Below are 21,907 nucleotides of genomic sequence, written 5' to 3'. Positions count from 1 at the left end.
CAAAGTCTTTACACTCTTAAAAATTATTGAGAACACCAAAGACTCAGTTTATGTTGGTTTTACCTATCAGGAGTACTTTAATCCAGTGGTCCCCAACCTTTTTCGGGCCACAGACCGGTTTGATGTCAGAAAATATTTTCACAGACCGGCCTTTAGGGTGGGACGGATAAATGCACAAAATAAAATTATATGGCCAGAGTAAAAACTGTGGTATTTTTAAATATAATTGTCGAGCTTACGATATTTATTGGGCTAAGTTAAAGGAGGAACGAGCATGTCCTCATTATTCAGGCTGTATTTAAATTTGTTATTCTGACCATGTTTCATGTTATTTATTCTTTCTCTGACGACCAGTACCAAATAGCCCACGAACCGGTACTGGTCCGCGACCTGGGGGTTGGGGACCACTGCTTTAATAGGCTTTATAGAACTGCAACACAAAACTTCAAATTCTTAAAGGTTTGTTGCAGTGTCAAACATGAATCACATCAAAGAACTTCTCATATTCTCTTAAAATCTAAGGGTCTATCTTGCAATCTGAGGGTATATTTTGCATGCACTCATCATTTGGAAAATGCAGATTCACTCAGCTGTGCAGATTTCTAAATGTTGACATGTCTGTCTTATTATGTAATATCAAAACATCGCATTCATTAATATCCCCACTGATCTAGCAAAAAAGTCTTGCTACTGGGAAATTATCAAACTAATGGTAGTGAGTTTTTCCAAAAATTCCAATTTTCTTTTGAAAACATTTTTTTTCGTTGGTAAGAAGTATGTTTTTACTTGAAGTAGCACATTCATTTTGGAGAAAATTTCAGCCACATTCCCAAGTGTGACTAGCCATGATGTCTGTCAGTCAATCTTTCTAGTTATGTTCCATGAAAAAAAAATGGTTAGCTCAGCTCACAGCTCAATCACACTTGACTTTTCTCGAAACATCCACCTTGCCTGACCTGTGGTGGCGCAGTGGATAAAGCGTCGACCTGGAAATGCTGAGGTCGCCGGTTCGAAACCCTGGGCTTGCCTGGTCAAGGCACATATGGGAGTTGATGCTTCCAGCTCCTCCCCCCTGTCTCTCTCTCCTTTCTCTTTCTCTCTCTCTCCTCTCTAAAATGAATAAATAAATAAAAAATTGAAAAAAAAAAGAAACATCCACCTTTCTGTATGTACTTTGCAAGTACTTGATGCATACTTCCTATTTCATCACACAAATATCCAAGGGTTGAGACTGAATAAAACTTATAATTTTTATTGCTTCATGAAAGTTGCTACATGGAACCGGCATTATTATCAATCACACTGCTCACAAAAATTATATTGATTATATTTTACTGACTCATATTCATTTTGAAATATCTCCTAATTTTTGTGAGCAATTAATTTCTTGTGACTGCCTGTCAGCAATGGATAAAAGGACAGCTTGGTCCCACGGTTTTACCCACCACTGCTTTTGCACCGTGGGCCTACGGCTATTACAAAAGACGGTTTTGACCCCTTGAATGAAACTCAGGGATCCCCAGGGATCTGCCGATACCCTTTAGAACCACTGCTCTGCACTATAAGGCCTCATGCACACATACTCTAAAACTGAGAAAGAGAGCAATGACAACGTAAGTACATTTAAAATAAGAAGGCTAATACAACAAGAGTCAAAAGCAATCATCCTTCAAGCATAAACTGGAGACTTTTCTTTTATAGAAAGACTTGTTCTACTCTTTGACCTTTTAGGAGCCTGCAAAAATATCTAAACAGCTCCCCATCAGCACACAAATAGTTTGCTCCCCCCTTCAAGATTATCCCAAATACATTTTGTCCTGGGTAACTCTTGCTCTATATGCCAACACATGGTAGTCACAAAAAATTACACACTTAGAGATAAGATATTAAAAGGAAGGTTGGAAAACACTGCTTCACCTCACTAAAGAAAAACAGACAAATAGATGTTAACTAGAAAAAAATTTGCAAAATAAAATGGAAAGCTCCTCTTAGAAAGCTATTTCTATCCAGAATCTTTTAACTTTTAACAAGGGTGGGCAAAAGGAGGTTCACAGTCATTCATGAGTATGAGAAACTCAGTATTCTTGTATTCAATATTACTGTACCTGCTTTTGCCCAACCCTGTATATGCTCAACACCAGTCAGCATTTAGGCTAACTGCACACTCTCTGTTACACAGAGAAAACACCATTTCTCCTAATCCAAATGGTAGAAACACTTTACAAAAGCTTTGTAACACAGCAAACCTTCTCCCTACAAGAATTCATGACTGAACTTAAAAGAAAATCATACCGGAAAAGGGAAATTCTGTGTCAAAGGAGACTTCTTTGCATTCTTTAAATTCCGCTGCCGGGCAATGAAACGTATGAGATTGTTTGTTTCAGGAGAGCCCCGAACGCCAACTGTAGAGCGTCTTCTGGATTTTTTAAAGTAGGATGATGACTTTCCTATAATAAAAACTCTCTTTTAAATCAAGCAACACAAGGCAATCCCCAGTAATCATGTCCTGAAGATCTGTGAGGTACTAGTCTGACAACGTGACGAACACCTTGTACAGAAATCTAAATACAGAATTAAAACTGTTCATACATGTTCAGTTGGATAGGTATCTTTGTTTTTTCCATTGATTTATTCCATGGTCCTGGAACAAAACATATTTATTTATTTTCCTTTTTAGTGAAAGAGACAAGGGAGAGAGATGAGAAGCATCAACTTATAGTTGTGGCACTTCAGTTGTTCACTGTTTGCTTCTCATATGTGCCTTGACCAGGGGGCTCCAGCTGAGCCAGTGACCCCTTGCTCAAGCCAGTGACCTTGGGGTTTCAAACCTGGAACCTCAGCATCCTCAGCTGATGCTCTGTCCAATGTGCCACTACCAGTCAGGCCATAGAACGTATTTATTAAATATAGTTGCATAGAATGAATGCCTGAACGTATTTTTAATTACTAGTTCTCATTTTTGTTTCTCATTTTTGTTTCACATTTTCTATATGCATTAGGGGGTAATAGCTTGCTCTGGACTAATAATTTCTTTCTCTGAATTAGCCGGTCTAACCCTCACAGACTGAAAGATCTCCACCTAGCCTCATACATTCTCCTGTACTCAATTCAAGGCACATTGCTTCCCTTAGATACCTATTTACTTCTGGCACACTATCCTAAATTCTGGCCACATGAGTAACACACAGAATAAATACAGCTCTTCACAGGTCTGAAGGAAGTTCTTAAAAAGAAAACACGGAATGGCGTGCCACTTTAGTTTCCCGTCACTTGTAAATTAGTCTAGTGCCGTTGACTTCCACGTCCCTTGTTACGTTCCAGTTCTAAATCTTGTTCTTGAATCTAATTCCTCTCCCATATTTCTCCTCCATCTAAGTAAGACTTCACAGGTGAATTTCAATCCTACTCCTTAAAGATTAGTGTGAGCCAATGTGTGTCTGCGTTTTTGAAAGAGGACAGCTCCAATCCTTCAATACAGTATTTTCCTAATTGCCCTTCGACTTGTGACCAAAATACATTTCACTTTTTATAGCACACGCACTACTGTATTCCATGGGTCGGGCCAAAAAGTGATTTACACACATTGTTTTCCAGTTTGGACACTAAGCACAACTCTGACTTAGGAACATTATCATGCCTGGTGGCAAGGGACCCTGGTGTCCCACCCGCTCCACTAGATGAACTGTATGTGTTCACAGAAGTCTTTTTGGTCAAGGAAGTTTGCAAAGTCAATTAATTTTGACATGCAAAGTAACAAGATATACAGGATAAGTGAAGAAAACTGAGTTATATTCAAGTTATTTGTAAACTTTCAAAAGCGCTGTGATAGAATGGCAACTTCTCTTACCCAAAGAGTTCTTTACAAAGATTTCGGGTGTAATTCCCAACTGTGCCACAGTTACTCTGGAAAAGTCCAAAGGTGTTTGAAAACTATCTGGTGTGCAAGGATTAGGATTCGCATCAGCTGCATGCTTCTGAGGTGTTATAAGATTCTCATTTCCCAAAATGAAAGAGGTATTTTCTAAAAAAGACAACATGTTGAGGGGGCTAAGCATTATTATGAAGACAAATACCTAAATGTTAGGCCCTGGCTGGTTGGCTCAGTGGTAGAGCGTTGGCCTGTCATGCAGGAGTCCCGGGTTAGATTTCCGGCCAGGGCACATAGAAGAAGCGCCCATCTGCTTCTCCACCCCTCCCCCTCTCCTTCCTCTCTGTCTCTCTCTTCCCCTCCCGCAGCCAAGGCTCCATTGGAGCAAAGATGGCCTGGGCGCTGAGGATGGCTCTGTGGCCTCTGCCTCAGGAGCTAGAATGGCTCTGGATGCAACAGAGTGATGCCCCAGATGGGAGGAGCATCGCCCCCTGGTGGGCGTGCCGGGTGGATCCTGGTCAGGCGCATGCGGGAGTCTGTCTGACTGCCTCCGTTTCCAACTTCAGAAAAATACAAAAAAAAAAAAAAAAAAAAAAATCTAAATATTAAATTTCACAAGGAGGCAACAAATCACTACATACCATCATTAATAGCAGTCTCCTTGGTTTCCAGGGGCTTGCTGTCTTTTGTATTGGCATCCATCTAAAAAAGAAAGAGAATAAAAATCTCATTCCCCAAATTAATGTGATTCAATGAAGATCTTGATTCAAGACTGAATTCTAGCCCTGTCCGGTTGGCTCAGCGGTAGAGCGTCGGCCTAGCGTGCGGAGGACCCGGGTTCGATTCCCGGCCAGGGCACACAGGAGAAGCGCCCATTTGCTTCTCCACCACTCCGCCGCGCTTTTCTCTGTCTCTCTCTTCCCCTCCCACAGCCAAGGCTCCATTGGAGCAAAGATGGCCCGGGCGCTGGGGATGGCTCTGTGGCCTCTGCCTCAGGCGCTAGAGTGGCTCTGGTCGCAACATGGCGACGCCAGGATGGGCAGAGCATCACCCCCTGGTGGGCAGAGCGTCGCCCCCTGGTGGGTGTGCCGGGTGGATCCCGGTCCGGCGCATGCGGGAGTCTGTCTGACTGTCTCTACCTGTTTCCAGCTTCAGAAAAATGAAAAAAAAAAAAAAGACTGAATTCTAACACAATCTATACTGGTATGAAAATAGGTATTGGCCCTGGCCAATTGGCCTGCATGTGGCAGTCGTGGGTTCAATTCCCAGTCAGGGCACACAGGAGAAATGACTATCTACTTCTCCACCCCTCCCCCTTCTCTTTCTCTCTTCTCCTCCCACAAACAGGGCTCAGTTGTAGTAAGTTGACCCCGAGTGCTGAAGATGGCTCCATGGCTCCATGGCCTTGCCTCAGGTGCTAAAATAAAATAGCTCAGCAGCTCACCAAGCAGCCTCCCCAGATAGGCAGTGCATCAGAGTAAGAGGCTTGCTCAGTGGATGGGGGGGGGGGGGGGGGGGGGGGGGGGGGCACATGCTGGAGTCTATTGCTCTGCCTCCTCGCTTCTCACTTAAGAAAAAAAAATAGTTATCAAGTATACCTTTGGAATTCAAATTAAAAGAAAATGGAGAAAACTGCTGTTCAGGATGAACAAGCCTCATACTGCAAGCCAGAGATTTTCAACTGTCGCTCTACCGCACACTGGTGTGCTGCGAGGATTTTCAAGACATGAAAAACCTGACAAATTAAGTCAGAGGCATTGATCTCTTTTCCATTAGGTTGTCTAATTATAAAATGACAACAGCAGCAACACAATAGCCGTTTCGTGTAAATGAATCAAAATTATACCTATTTTATTTTGTCACATAGGCATTTTTTTACAATTCACACAGAATTTCTGCAATTCGTTTGGGTGTGCCATGAGATGAAAAGGGCTGAAAATCGCTGCTGTATACCAGAGCTTTTCAATCTCAGCGAACACCTGACATCTGGGTGCCCTGCTGACGGTGCTGCCAGGTCGGCTCCCGGAAAGTCCAGCTCGGGAAGACTGGCTGCCCCTTGAAGAGCACACGGGTGACACAGCCCAGACTGCGGGAGAACCTATCTCCGTGGGGCAGGATGAGCAGACACACTTGAGAAACAGCACTGCGGGGCTTTCTGCATCTGAACCCAGCCCAAGACTCAGTCCTACCTCGCCCGAGCCAGGCCCGCCTCCCACAGGAGCGTCGTGGCGGCCCTGCCTTCCAGACCTCAGCTCTCTCGTCCGGAGGGCTTCTCTGCAGAACCGACCAGCGGGAGCCGCCAGGTCCCAGGCAGCAGGAGAACGACTCGGCCGCCGCCGCCGCCGCCAACCCCACGCTCGAGCTCCGCGCCGCCGCCCGCTGCGCAATTCAAATCGCCCGTCCCGCCCCTCGCAAGACAACGTTCCTCTGCGAATCCCTCCGCCGCCGCCACCCGCACTTGTCCGCGCGCAGGCCGAGCCCTCCCAGGCTCTCCCTTGCCATCCCAGGTTTCGTGGACTCGGGGAGAAGCGACTGCTAGCTGCGCTAACTCACAGAGCACAGAGAACACCCACTAACCGGTGTCCGTGGGGACTACTTCCCGAGAGAGTCTCGCGGAGGAACCCTTCGGTTAGCTTCACTCGTCAAGCTCCTGTCTTCCGATTGGATGCTGTAAACTTCGAAAAGACTCAGTACACCAATCCTGACAGAACGACCAGCTGGTTCTAACCCAATCAGCCAGCTCCGACAGCAGCCGTTTCTCCTGAGGGCTGAGCGATGGGAGGGGTTGACTTTTGTGAATCACTTCCTGCGCTTCAGTTCCCTCAAACCCCGCCTCCGTATGCAGATAAGCTCTACCTGGTGTTGGGTTTGCGCCTGCTCAGTAACGCTAAGAGCCGCCGTTGGGCTCCAGGTTCTGCTCTGATTGGCTAATAATCCTTCCTCCCTTCACTGGGGCGGAGTTAGTATGAGCCCACCCAATATAGGGTGATGATTGACGGAGCTCTGGGTGGCGCTGCCAGTTGATTGGTGGGACTTAGAGTCACTCTAGAGGAGGTTGGGGGAAGGGCCCCAGGCTGTCTGAGGAGCCCCAGGGGCGGGGTGGACAGGAGGACCCGCCAACCCTGGGGTGTGGGACCGAGAGTGCGTGCGTGTATGTGTCTATAAGAGGAGGAAGGTGGCGAAGGGTGGAGAGTCCGAGTGGGTGGAGGGAGGGGAAGGGCAGGAGAAGAAAAACGTGGGAGGAGAGCCAGGCGGGAGGGTGGCGACTCACTCAGGACCCAGTGGGGGCAGCGCGATGAGGCGGGTGACCCTGTTCCTTAACGGCAGCCCCAAGAATGGAAAGGTAAGGGGTACGGGCGGAGGCGGGCCCGGCTGCGGGGATCAAGGGCAGCGGAGTGCGGAGCTGGCTCGCAGGACGGAGAGCCGAAGTTGGGAAGAGGGGCCGGGAGGTGGGCGTGCGCCGGGGTGGGGGGGAAGGAGGTGAAGATCGGATCCCCTAGGCCTCTTGCCAACCCCCGATTCCTGCCTGGAGCCTGACCTGCGACTCCCCAACCGCCCTGGGGACGAGCGCAGGTCAGCTTGTGCTTCATCGGCCGAAAGCCCAGGTATGAGGACGGGGGAGGAAGGGCACCGACGGGCCGCTGTCACCGCAGTGCTAGCTGCTGATGCGCCTCTTCCTGTCTCCTCCGCGAAGACCCTGCCCCCCCCCCCCCCCCCCCCCCCCCCCCCCCGTCCCCGGCTGCAGAAGGCGCTTGTTTCCACCTCCGTGCTGACTAATGGTCTGCTCCAGAAAGTGGTGGTAACGACTAAGGCATGCAAGGTTGATGGGATAAAAAGCATTCAACTCTATCAGTGGACAAATGAAATACTCTTCTATACGCATAGAAGGGACATCTTCGTGATGGTGCCCCCTAACTTAGGTGCCCCAAGCCCAGCTGCCGCCGCCGCCAAACTTCTGTACTCTTTTTAAGCTCTCATTATTTTAGTTCCTTAGAGGACTGTGACAATAGGCCAAAGAAATTGGTTTGACATTCCTTCTTGCTGTGTTAGGCCCTTGTTGAAGGTGTGATAGTAAATATTTTTCCAGCGCCAGAGCCAGCCAAAATGAATCGTTTTCCTTCTCAGCTCTTGCTCCACCCATGAAAGTTGTTTGGCTTCTTTCTAAAATTTGACTGTTCTAGGCAGACATTTATGATGTGGCCAAATGACATTTAGAAGTAACTAAGCCTTAGATTCTAAGGTAAAGGTAAGTTGGCCTCACTGTATTACTTGCCAGAATACTTTCATCTCCTGCATTATTTGGAAACATTATAAATTTCTAAATAGTGTAATGTGCCACAGTATAAATGATTTTTCAATTATTCTGCAGTTTTGAGTACACATGCTCTAAAAATTTGAACCACAGTGAGGTTTGTTGGCTATAATTTTGTGTTCTTCTGGTCTTAGAGCTTTAATACCCGTATAAAACAGAACTGGCATGAGTTTATGCTTCCTCAAAACATACTTCTCAAGATTTACATAATTTCTGATCATTAACTTTTTTTCAACCTGTTTTGTCTGTTGTTAGCTATATTCACAATGTAAAACTTACATTGTTACTGGAAGAAAGATTTAGTACATCCAAAGTTAAAACTGTAATATGTCCTCAAAAGCAGACCTCTGAGTAACCATTTTATCCATTATCTCTGCTGTTACTCCATTAAAGACAGGTGTTTAGAACCAGACATAAATATCAACTGTGCTGTAAATTCCTTCTGAAACCACTGACTTTTGTTCTTGTCAAAGATTGGCTGTATTAGTCTTGCCTGGTTGTCTTTAGTAAAATTTTAAGCTGTCTGGTTTTGACTATGTTAAATTTTTGGATCTCTATTTTATTGCTTTAAAAATATTGCTAGACAATCTCAGAAGGTTGGAAAAACACATCTGAAATAATTAAAGATAAATGCTTATGTCAAAAAGATCGTAAAAAAAAAAAAAATCATAAAAACCCAGACTGGGCCTAACCAGGTGGAGGCACTGTGGATAGAGCTTCGGACTGGGACGCAGAGGACTCAGGTTTGAAACCCAAGGTCACGGGCTTGAGGACTGGCTCATACGTCTTGAGCAAGGGCTCCCTAGCTAGAGTGCGGGGTTGCTGGCTTGAGCAAGGGGTCACTTGCTCTGCTGTAACCCCCCTGCACCCCCCCTCAAGGCACATATGAGAAATCAATCAACGAACAACTAAGGAGCCGCAATGAAGAATTGATACTTCTCATCTCTCTCCTTTCCTTTCTATTCCTATGTGTCCCTCTCTCTGTCTCTGTCACAAAACAAACAAAAAACAAACAAACCCAGACTGGAAAATACTAGTATGAGTCAATATTAAAAATAAGTCATGCCATAATTCTTACTACTCAACTGGAAAACATGTTCTATGCCAAAGTTGTCAGTATTTCCTCTCCTCTTCCTTCAGCTGATTAAAAAAATGTATTAGAATTACTCTTATGTGATGAAAGAGCAGAATAATACATAACAGCTTACATTTAAATAAATAAGATGAACCTGGAACGTCCACATGCTGGGTCGTTGCTCTACCACTGAGCCAATTAGCCAGTGCCTACAGAGTCTTTCAAAGAAGCTGCAGATTGAAGACTATTAATCTTGCAAGTACAAATAAGCAATGAGAAAATGGCAGAGCTGCCCCTTCTAATATAAACTATGGGATTCTTAAAAAATAGTGGATCTCTTTGGAGCCAAGAAGTCAAAAATCGCCAGATTGTAAAGAAGACTGAAATCTTATTTAATCACTGCTATTAACAATAAACACTCCCTAAGTTTTTACTATTTGTCTTTAAAATATTAGCCAATGATAGGATGAGGTCATCCCAATTAGCAAGACATTTAAAAATATTTCTCAGCACATAAAGACAAAGAATTTCAGAATATTTTCCCTTATTTTTAAAAAATTTTTATTTATTGATCTTAGAGAGAGAGAGCAAGATAGACAGAAACATTGAACTATTACTGTATGGGCCCTAACTAGGGGTCAAACCGGCTACCTTTTCATAACAGGATGAACTGACCAAGCTATTCAGCCAGGGCCCCTTATTTATTTATTTTTTAATGTTTAGAGCCAATTTTATATATGGCAAAATGTTACCAATTTTTTTTTTTAAGTGAGAAGCAGAGAGACAGACTGCTACATGGGCCCCGACCAGGATCCACCCTACAAGCCCCCTACAGAGCAATGCTATGCCCAACTGGGGCCACTGCTCTGTTGCTTGTCAACCGAGCAATTTTAGCACCTAAGGCAAGGCCATGGAGCCATCCTCAGCACTCAGGGCCAACTTGCTCTAACTATTTGAGCTATGGGAGGAGGAGGAGGGTGGAGAGAGAGAGAAAGGGAGGAGTTGAAGCAGATGGTCGCTTCCCCTGTGTGCCCTAGGCTGGGAATAGAAACTGGGACTTCTATACATTGGGCTGATGCTCCACTGCTGAGCCAACCGGCCAGGGCCAAAATTTCACAATTGCTTTATAATTATGTTTGAGCCTTTTATCCTTTCTTTCTTTTTTTTTTTTTTTTTTTTTTTTTTTTACAGAGGCAGAGGTAGACAGGGACAGACAGACAGGAACGGAGAGAGATGAGAAGCATCAATCATCAGTTTCTCGTTGCGCGTTGCGACTTCTTAGTTGTTCATTTATTGCTTTCTCACATGTGCCTTGACCGCGGGCTTCAGCAGACCGAGTAACCCCCTGCTGGAGCCAGGGGCCTAGGGTCCAAGCTGGTGAGCTCTTTGCTCAAGCCAGATGAGCCCGCGTTCAAGCTGGCAACCTCGGGGTCTCGAACCTGGGTCCTTCCGCATCCCAGTCCGACGCTCTATCCACTGCGCCACCACCTGGTCAGGCTTATCCTTTCTTTATGTGCTCAGAATTCCCATTGTTATCTTTTGAATATTCCTTGTGATAATTGACATTAATAAAATTGAAGTGAGGACTTAGACCTCTGAATGTAACAAATAGCTTCTGAGCAACCTGGTATAAATTTAAAGTGTCTATATATCTTGAACATAAGTTTTTGGGTTTTTTTTTTAATTCAGAATGTTCAGTCATTAGGCCTTTTGGGTACCTATTGATTCATTTGGCTGACACCAGTGTAGTGCTGTCTTTATATTCCCAGCTACAGGCTTAATGGATATAAAATAGACCTTAATTCTGTTCAGATATTTAGTTTCTTGGTCCAGGAAATAAATAGTTGATATTAAATAACCAGATTTGAACTCATTGTTAAAGTTGAGGAAAGGTAAAAATATATGTAAACCAGCCCTAGCCAGTTGGTTCAGTGGTAGAGCACTAGCCCAGCGTGTGGAAGTCCTGGATTCGATTCCTGGTCAGGGCACACAGGAGAAGTGACTATTTGCTTCTCCCCTCCTCTCCCTCATACCTCTCTCTCTCTTTCCCCCCACCCCCTCCTGCAGCCATGGCTCGAATAAGCAAGTTGGCCTTGAGCGCTGAGAATAGCTCTAGGGCCTCACCTTAGGCACTAAAATAGCTCCATTTCCAAGCAACAGAGCAGTGGCCCAAGATGGGCAGAGCATTTAGCTATTCACTTCATTGCTTTAACTAAAAATTCCGTGTCTGTTCTATGCCAGTTTCTGGTGAACAGAGGACCAGTTCTGGCTCTCACTTCCTGTGGCACATTTACCCAGTGTCCTATGAGAAGTCAGTTGATTGCAAATGCTTCGTTTTCAGCTCCTCGCCTACTTTTTTTTCTATCTTCAGAAACCCTAACTGATAATGGTACAACTGTACAACCCAGCCCCTGGGAACCCATAGTTACAATTACAAGTGGAGCAAGAGATTCACCACATGTAGAGATTCTTAGCCCTTACCTACGCAATTGCATGTACTTTGCACATATATCAGACTGCATGATTGAAAGCAGGACAGATTGAGTCAGCTGAATAGATCAAACCCAGCTGCTTGCCATATTTATAGAATGTTAGTTAAAGTCTGGCTTTTATAAAATAAGTAGTTATTGAAGAATTAAATGAGGTGGGAAGCTGTTACTTTCATATGTTAGTTGATGTAATAAATGTTATAATCAGCAGTAAATCATTCCTATTTTAACAATAAACTATTCTTATAAGAAAAGAATATTGTAAAAACATTGCAAAGACTTAATAGGTCTCAGGCACTTTGCTAAGCTCTTACTCGTTTCATCCTCATAACAACCTTCTGATATAGGCGTGACAATTTTCTTCATTTCTGGATTAAGGCAACAGAAGCATAAAGAGGTTAAATAATTTGTCTCAAGTCAACAGAGAGCTGGAAATGCAAGACTCTAAATTCTGGTGCAGTTCTGCAGAACTGGAGCACTATTTAACATACTGAAAACTAGATTGATTTAAAGACAATTTCTGATTCTATAGTGTTAGATTTTAGCAATATTAGGCACTAAGTAAATATTTGAGTCATAGAAGAAAAAGGGACACTCTTAACCTCTCCAAATCTTATACGTGATAATCTAATTTTTTAGTGCTGTTTATAATGTGATGGTTTATAATTTATAAGTGACGAAATTCATTATGTAAAGTGTTCAAAATAATCTGGTGTGTTTTACAGGTGGTTGCCGTATATGGAACTTTATCTGATTTGCTTTCTGTGGCCAGCAGTAAACTTGGCATAAAAGCTACTAGTGTATATAATGGAAAAGGTGGACTGATTGATGACATTGCTTTGATCAGGTAAATTTCACCTTTTTATAAGCTTTCCACTCTGAGCTCTTAGCTTTTTGGTGCTATCCTATTTCCTAGAGACAACAGTTAAAGGAGTTTGGGATTTTGGCAATGATTGCCTAGAATTTGCTCTTTGGATTTGAAATCATTTGAACTTAGAGTATATTGATCAAATGGAAAATATTCAGTACATTCCAATATATTAATAATCTTTCTGCATAGTTCATATATGACTATGAGGAAATTCTTTATAGCACTAGAGAGGGATCTAACAAAACATGCAATTTTTAATGTTAGAAATCTAATTGAGCCTATTTTTTGGCACAGCGGATAAAGCATTGACCTGAAATACTGAGGTTGCTGGTTTGAAACCCCAAACTTGTCTGGTCCAGGTACATATCAGAAGCAGCTACGAGCAGTTGGTGCTTCCCATTCCCCCCAACTGCCACTCCACATTCTCTCTCTTTCTTCTCTCTAAAATAAATGAATAAAATATTTTTAAAAAGAAAAGAAAGAAAAACCTAATTAATCTCCTACCACTTATTGCTCAATTGATTTCCTAAGAATCCTTTGAGTTTTATAAATATTACAGAGACCTGCTTTGGGGAAAACTTACTGAGCAGAGTTAGCTCATCAGTGATCCACGACAATAGTGGTTTTTGGTTTGTTTGTTTTTGTTTTTTAAATATCCCAGGCATAATTAGCTCTTTAAAACAATTATCTAGTTCACCTCATTCCATCTTCATAAGATCATGGGGTTTTGAGGTTTAGTGCAGATGGGAAGGGAATGCAGATTACCGGCACTTTGCCAGTTATGTTGTATTTGGATTACCGACATTATCTCATCCCACAGGCAAAGCATGGGTCTTTTTTAAATTGATGGAGTGAAAATAATGCTCTATATTAAACAGTATACAATGACCTTTCAATATAAGATACTGCCTTTGCAGTTAATCACGTCTAGTCTCTTCATTTTATAAATATGGAAACTAAACATCTGAGAAGTGAAATGGCTTATCCAGGTCACACAGTTACTCGTTGATTTTTGTTAATGAGAAAACAGATTTTCATACTAGTCTTAAAAAGTTAACTGGCATGGTGAGCAAGTAGAAAAGATTAGAAACTTAAAAGATACAGATTTAAAATCCAAATAAAATAGAATTTCTTAGTTTTTCAATATCTTCCAGATTCTTTCTGTAATTGAGTCACATTGTTGAACAATTTACATCAATGTACATGTCTTCACAAGCACAGACTCTGCAACTGAGGAAAATTCAATGTGTTCCTGTATTTTGCAACTTGGAAGGTCATAATAAGCCCTCCGAACTATAAAATATCTACCTGTTTAATAGTCTGTGGTTCACAGAACAATCTCTGACAATGTACTGACAGGGATGGTGGAATAGGTTGGGGCGGGGGGGAGGATACATGCTGATACCTAGGATTTCGGAAGATGTGCAGTCGTTTCCATTTGAGGGTGTAGTAGTGGGTGCACATATAGTAGGTGAGTGTTTACCGCAGTTACTTCCAGTTGTATTCTTCCTAAACTTAATATGAAAATTTATTTTTATTTCTAAAGCACAAAGCAGTGGGTAATTTGAGAGAAAACCCCAGAAATTTATCTAGGATTACAAAATTAAAATAAATGAAGAGTTGGCTACAGCTTTAATTATATCTTTTGAACATCACAATAACTGTACAGTCTTCAATTGATAAGAAAGCTGAATTCTAATTATTTGCATAGTAGTTTTTATTTTGTTTGTTTTACATTTCAAAAGTACTTTCATGTTCAGGATCTTTCTTGAATTTAAATCCAAAGACAGTTAAATTGCAGATTTAAGCAAAGAACACAATGGAAGCTTATCTAGTTGTTTTTGAGTATAGATTGATAACAAATTCTGTCTTCTACATAATTCTTGGGAACAGTTACTTTATTCAACAGATAATTAATATGATTAATGGATTTTGATGGTGGCTTTTTAAATTTTGATTTCCCCTAGGGATGATGATGTTTTGTTTGTGTGTGAAGGAGAACCATTCATTGGTAAGTGACTTCCTTAAAAGTCAATTTTGTCTGCAAAATAAAAAAGATAAAAGGACATATTTTACATGGCTTAACATTGAAAAGTATTTTGTAGTAGTATTCAGATCTTCATACCTTTTCTGACTCTGCACTGGGTCTGGGTATTAGAATAAATTGTTCATTTGAATTGTATGACCATATTTTAGTGTGGACACTTATCCTTTTCATGCTTTTAAAGTTCTCTGGATATATACAGATTCACTAACTAGGACAGGATTTTAGAAACTACAGTTGTTTTGACATTTTCTCTTTCATAGTAGTTGTCGTGATTTCTTTGTCATGTTACATGAATTGCTGCAGGAGTACTGTATGAAAATCCTTCACAGTGGTCAAATCAAAGCAGTCAAAAATGACTTTGTCAACCAAACACACACACATGCACATAGTGCCCTTTGATAAGGAAGAAAGCTTCTACAGTTATATAAGACTTAAATACAGTAAGTTTATTTTAGGCCATAAGTAATTGTATTAGGTGAGTGGAGATAGTTCTCAAGACCATTGTGCTGGTAGTTGCCAATTTACAAGTAAGTGGGTACTCTTTTTCATGTCTCCTTGGGAGTAAACACTTTTTTCTGATCTTCTTTTATCCCTTAGCTTAACAGAGTGGTTGGCAGGCACTGGTCACTTAATGGGTTCATTGCATACCTACAAGTAACAAAATAAAAAGTGATAGATTAGTATTTATTTTTGATTTATCCTTATAAACTCTTGGATTTAAAAATGTTTGGTATATTTTCATCCTGTATATTAATTGATGCATGGATTAACCCACTTTGGGGCAGTGGAGACCTCTTCAAGTACTTTTAACACAACCTCATTAGTCTCTTATAGCTTCGTCACAATATGGAATAACAAGGTGCTCGTTTTTATACTTCCTCTGTTCCAGGTCCTGATCAATGTGTTTTCTAAGAAGACTTGAGATTATCTCATGAGTTCATGCTAATATTTCTGGTTTATAATCAGGATTATGAAACCTTTATTTAATTTCTATCTTACAGATCCTTTCTTCTATGTCAATAATCCTAAAGCAGTTTGTGAGAACAATGTTCTCTGACATCTTACATGTTAATGAGTTTATGGCTTCTACACTGAATGTCAGTTTGGCTAGATATAAAATCATATGTCAGAGAAATGGCGCAGTGAAGATCGCTACCGATACCTCTCCCCAAAAATTCAACAAGTTCTTCAACCAGTGACAGAAAAATCTATCCTTGGAAAATCTGAAGGTCCCACACACTGAACACAAAGTGCTATCAACAAAACCACCCTCAGATGCCATTAAGGAAAAGGAAATCAAATATCATGGACACAAAAGACAGAGATGTAGCACAGATAGAAGAGTAAAAATCTATGGAAAAACAATTTAATATATTGGAAAACTTGGAGCTAAATGACAGAGAATTTAAAATAGAAATCCTAAAAGTACTCAGAGATATACAAGAAAACACAGAAATGCAATTTAGGGAGTTCAAAAACAACTCAACAAACAGAAAGAATATATTACCAAGGAAATTGAAACTATAAAAACAAATCAAACAGAGATGAAAAACTCAATTCATGAACTGAAAAATGAGGTAACAAGCTTAGCTAATAGAACAGGCCAGATAGAAGGTAGGATTAGTGAAATAGAAGACAAGCAAATTGAGGCACAACAGAGAGAAGAAGAAACAGACTCAAAAATTTAAAAAAAAAATGAGAAAGCCCTACAGGAATTGTCTGTCTCTATCAAAAAGACTAACATAAGAATAATAGGTATATCAGTAGGAGAAGAGAGAGAAAATGGAATGGAGAACATATTCAAACAAATAATAGACGAGAACTTCCCAAGCCTGTGGAAAGAACTAAAGCCTCAAATTCAATAAGCAAACAGAACACCGAGTTTTCTTAACCCCAACAAACCTACTCCAAGGCACATCATAATAAAATTGGCACAAACCAATGACAACGAAAAAATTCTCAAGGCAGCCAGAGAAAAGAAGAATACAACATATAAAGGAAGGCCTATTAGATTATCATTGGATTTCTCAGCAGAAACTCTACAAGCTAGATGAGAGTGGACCCCAATATTTAAAGTCCTGAAAGAGAGGAACTTTCAGCCAAGAATAATACTATACCCATCAAAGCTATCCTTCAAATACAAAGGAGAAATAAAAACATTCACAGATACAGAAAAGATGAGGGAATTTATCATCAGAAAACCCCCACTCTAGGAAATACTAAAGGGGGTTTTCCAACCAGATACAAAGAACAAAACAAAACCACAAATAAAAGCTCCACCAAGAATACAATAAAACCAAATTTAAAGTGTGACAACAACCAAAAAAAGGGGGGGGGGGAGAGGACGGAGATTAACAGTAGCAAAGGACGATGGAGTGCAGAAGCACTGATAAGATAGTGTACTATAATGAACATACATGGTAGGTACCCTTTTCATTACTTAATGGTAACCACCCCTGGAAAAACTATCACAGAAGCACATGACTTAAAAAAGGTAGCAACAGAGGAAAGAAGTATGGAATACAACCAAACAAAAACAAATGATAGGAAAACAAAAGAGAAGAATCAAACAAGATACAAAATTAACAGAAAGCAATTTATAAAATGGCAATAGGGAACCCACAAGTGTCAATAATTACACTAATTGTAAATGGATTAAACTCACCAATAAAAAGACAGAGTAGCAGAATGGATTTAAAAATAATCCAACTGTATGCTGCCTACAAGAAACACATCTAAGCAACAAGGATAAAAACAAATTCAAAGTGAAAGGCTAGAAAACAATACTCCAAGCAAGTAACATCCAAAAAAAAGCAGGTGTAGCAATACTCATATCTAATTATGCTGACTAAAAGACAGCAAAAATAATCAGAAACAAAAATGGTCATTTCATAATGATTAAGGGGACACTGAATCAAGAAGACTTAACAATTTTTAATATATATATGCACCAAACCAAGGACCACCAAAATATATAAGACAGCTACTTATTGACTTAAAAACAAACCTATAAAAATACAATCATAGCCTGACCAGGCGGTGGCTCAGTGGATAGAGCGTCGGACTGGGATGTGGAAGACCCAGGTTCGAGACCCTGAGGTCACCAGCTTGAGCCCAACGTCACTGGCTCAAGCAAGGGGTTACTTGGTCTGCTGAAGGCCCGTGGTCAAGGCACATAAAGAAAAAAGAAAAAAGAAAAACAATACAATCATACTTGGAGACCTCAATACACCGCTGACGGCTCTAGATCATTCATCTAATCAGAAAAATAATAAAGATATATTGGCCTTAAATGAAACACTAGAGCAATTGGATATGATAGACATCTACAAGACATTTCATCCCAAAGCAAAAGAGTATGCATTTTTCTGTAGTGTACATGGAACATTCTCAAGAATTGACCATATGTTGGGCCACAAAAATAACATCAGCAAATTCAGAAAAATTAAAATTGTACCAAGCATATTTTCTGATTATAAAGCCTTGAAATTAGAATTCAATTGCAAAATAGAGGGGGAAAAAAACCCACAAAAATGTGGAAACTAATCATACTTTTAAAAAATGAATGGGTCAAAGAAGAAATAAGTGCAGAGATCAAAAGATATATACAGGCAAAATTAAAATGACAATACGACATATCAGAATCTCTGGGATGCAGCAAAAGCAGTAATAAGAGGGAAGTTCATATCACTCCAGGACTATATGAACAAACAAGAGAGCCCAAGTAAACCACTTAACCCCTTAAGGAACTAGAAAAAGAACAAAGACAGCCCAAAACCAGCCGAAGAAAGGAGATAATAAAAATCAGAGCAGAAATAAATGAAATAGAGAACAGAAAAACCATAGAAAAAAAATTAATAAAACAAGGAGATGGTTCTTTGAAAAGATCAACAAAATTGACAAACCCTTGGCAAGACTTACCAAGGAAAAAAGAGAAAGGACTCATATAAACAAAATCAAAAATGAAAGAGGAGAAATCACCATGGACATCATAGATATACAAAGAATTATTGTAAAATACTATGAAAAATTATATGCCACCAAATTCAACAATCTAGAAGAAATGGATAAATTCCTAGAACAATACAACCTTCCTAGACTGAGTCATGAAGAAGCGGAAAGCCTAAACAGACCAATTAACAGGGAGGAAATAGAAAAAACTTTTAAAAACCTCCTCAAAAATAAAAGTCTAGGCCCAGACGGTTATACTAGTGAATTCTATCAAACATTCAAAGAAGACTCGGTTCCTATTCTACTTAAAGTCTTCCAAAAAATTGAAGAAGAAGCAATACTTCCAAACACATTTTATGAGGCCAACATAACCCTCATACCGAAACCTGGCAAGGACGGCACAAAACAAGAATACTTCAGACCAATACCTCTAGTGAATACAGATGCTAAAATACTAAACAAAATACTAGCAAATGGAATAGAACAACATATTAAAAAAATAATACATCATGATCAAGTGGGATTCATCCCAGAATCTCAAGGATGGTTCAACATACGTAAAACAGTTAATGTAATACACCATATCAACAAAACAAAGAACAAAACCCATATGATCTTATCAATAGATGCAGAAAAGGCATTCAATAAAATACAACGTAACTTTATGTTTAAGACACTCAACCAAATGGGTATAGAAGGAAAATATCTCAACTTGATAAAGGCCATATAAGATACACCATCAGCTAACATCATATTAAATGGGGTAAAACTGAGGACTTTCCCCCTTAAATCAGGAACAAGATAGGGTTGTCCACTCTCTCCACTCTTATTTAATGTGGTGCTAGAAGTTCTAGCTAGAGCAATCAGATAAGATAATGAAATAAAGGCATCCATTCAGAAAAGAAGTAAAGGTATCGCTTTTTGCAGATGATATGATCCTATACATCGAAAACCCCAAAGACTCCACAAAAAGATTACTAGAAACAATAAACCAATACAGTAAGGTCGCAGGATACAAAATTAATATACAAAAGTTCATAGCTTTTCTATATGCCAACAATGAAACATTAGAAAAAAAACTCAAAAATATAATCCCCTTCACGGTGCAACAAAAGAAATAAAATACCTAGGAATAAACATGAAGAATGTAAAGGACCTATATAAAACTACAAAGCATTGTTAAGGGAAATCAAAAAAGATAAATGGAAAATATTACTTGTTCTTGGATAGAAAGAATAAATATAATCAAAATGGCCATGTTACCCAAAGCAATATACAAAGTTAATGCAATTCCCATCAAAATTCTAATGACATTTTTTAAAGAAATGGAACAAAAAATCATCAGATTTATATGGAACTATAAAAAACCCCGAATAGCCAAAACAATCCTAAGGAAAAAGAATGAAGCTGAGGGCATTACAATACCTGATTTCAAACTATATTATAGAGCCATGACAATCAAAATAGCATGGTATTGGCAGAAAAATAGACACTCAGACCAATGGAACAGAATAGAAAGTCCAGAAATAAAACCACATATATAGTCAAATAATTTTTGATAAAGGGGCCAACAACACACAATGGAGAAAAGAAAGCGTCTTCAACAAATGGTGCTGGGAAAACTGGAAAGCCACCTGCAGAAGAATGAAACTCGACTACAGTTTGTCCCCTTGTACTAAAATTAATGCAAAATGGATCAAAGACCTAAATATAAGACCTGAAACAATAAAATACAAAGAAGAAAACATAGGTTCTAAACTCATGGACCTTGGTTTTAAAGAGCATTTTATGAATTTGACTCCAAAGGCAAGAAAAGTGAAGGCAAAGATAAATGAATGGGACTACATCAGACTAAGAAGGTTTTGCACAGCAAGAGAAACTGACAACAAAATAGACAATCAACTAAATGGGAAATGATATTTTCAAACAACAGCTCTGATAAGGGCCTAATATCCAAAATATACAAAGAACTCATAAAACTCAACAACAAACAAACAATCCAATAAAAAACTGGGAAGAGGACATGAATAGACACTTGGCCCAGGAAGAAATACAAATGGCCAACAGATATATGAAAAGATGCTCATCTTCATTAGTTATTAGAGAAATGCAAATCAAAACTGCAATGAGATACCACCTCACACCTTTTAGATTAGCTATTATCAACAAGACAGGTAAGAGCAAGTATTGGAGAGGCTGGGGAGAAAAAGGAACCCTCATTCACTGTTGTTGGGAATGTAAAGTAGTACAACCATTATGTAAGAAAGTATGGTGGTTTCTACAAAAACTGAAAATAGAACTACCTTATGACCCAAAAATCCCACTACTGGGTATATATATACCCTCAAAACTCAGAGACAATGATACGTAGAGACACATATAGCCCCATGTTCATTGCAGCATTGTTCACAGTGGCCAAGACATGGAAACAACCAAAAAGCCCTTCAATAGAAGACTGGATAAAGAAGATGTGGCACATATACACTATGGAACACTACTCAGCCATAAGAAATAATGACATCGGATCATTTACAACAAAATGGTGGGATCTTGATAACATTATACGGAGTGAAATAAGTAAATCAGAAAAAACTAAGAACTGCATGATTCCATACATAGGTGGGACATAAAAACGAGACTAAGAGACATGGACAAGAGTCGGTAGTTGGGGGGGGGGGGCACAAAGAGAACCAGATAGAAGGTGACAGAGGACAATCTGACTTTGGGTGATGGGTATGCAACATAATTAGATGACAAGATAACCTGGAGATGTTTTCTTTGAACATATGTACCCTGATTTATTAATGTCACCCCATTAAAATTAATAAATTTATTAAAAAATCATATGTCAAAACTTAAACTGTAAACTTTAATGATGTAGCAGGTGTCCCCAAACTACGGGCCGCAATGCAGCCCCCTGAGGCCATTTATCTAGCCCCCACTGCACTTCTGGAAGGGGCACCTCTTCCATTGGTGGTCAGTGAGAGGACCACTGTATTTGGCAGCCCTCCAGTGGTCCGAGGGACAGTGAACTGGCCCCCTGTGTAAAAAGTTTGGAGACCCCTGGATATAGTATATCAATTATAACTCAGTAAATCAGTTAAAAAAATACTTGGTCCATGTCTTCTTTCTTTAAGTATGTTACTCCATTTTATTGTAGCTTAAAATATTTGTGTCAAAAAAAGCCTGATCTTTTATAAGTGATTCTTTTTCCCAAGTCACCCAAATGTTCAGTCTCTTTCTTTAAAACACAGTAATAATATGTATTATTAATAATACATATAGCCTGACCAG

General features: G+C 40.1%; 2 protein-coding genes across 10 annotated transcripts in view; one reads left to right on the top strand and one right to left on the bottom strand.

Moving 5' to 3' along the window:
* Positions 1–6,551, bottom strand: part of CDCA2 (cell division cycle associated 2) — a 53,714-nt gene extending 47,163 nt beyond the window's left edge. For 6 of the 7 annotated variants that reach the window (XM_066351990.1, XM_066352007.1, XM_066352024.1 and 3 more), the window contains exons 1-4: positions 6,058–6,551; positions 4,510–4,570; positions 3,848–4,021; positions 2,293–2,447 (exon numbers count right to left, since the gene is read on the bottom strand). In XM_066351990.1, coding sequence (XP_066208087.1) covers positions 2,293–2,447; positions 3,848–4,021; positions 4,510–4,570 — 390 coding nt within the window. In that variant the 5' untranslated portion in view covers positions 6,058–6,551. The remainder of the gene's footprint in view (positions 1–2,292; positions 2,448–3,847; positions 4,022–4,509; positions 4,571–6,057) is intronic. The other variant, XM_066352000.1, reaches the window with a different exon arrangement.
* A 376-nt stretch (positions 6,552–6,927) lies between these two features.
* KCTD9 (potassium channel tetramerization domain containing 9) overlaps positions 6,928–21,907 on the top strand; it is a 36,763-nt gene continuing 21,783 nt past the window's right edge. For 2 of the 3 annotated variants that reach the window (XM_066351965.1, XM_066351955.1), the window contains exons 1-3: positions 7,034–7,211; positions 12,470–12,591; positions 14,583–14,626. In XM_066351965.1, the coding sequence (XP_066208062.1) occupies positions 7,164–7,211; positions 12,470–12,591; positions 14,583–14,626 (214 nt within the window). In that variant the 5' untranslated portion in view covers positions 7,034–7,163. The other variant, XM_066351975.1, reaches the window with a different exon arrangement.

This window comes from Saccopteryx leptura, chromosome 1, assembly GCF_036850995.1.
Source record: "Saccopteryx leptura isolate mSacLep1 chromosome 1, mSacLep1_pri_phased_curated, whole genome shotgun sequence".
Taxonomy (NCBI): domain Eukaryota; kingdom Metazoa; phylum Chordata; class Mammalia; order Chiroptera; family Emballonuridae; genus Saccopteryx; species Saccopteryx leptura.
The sequence above is the reverse complement of the archived record's forward strand: the minus strand, read 5'-3'. Positions and strand labels throughout refer to the sequence as shown.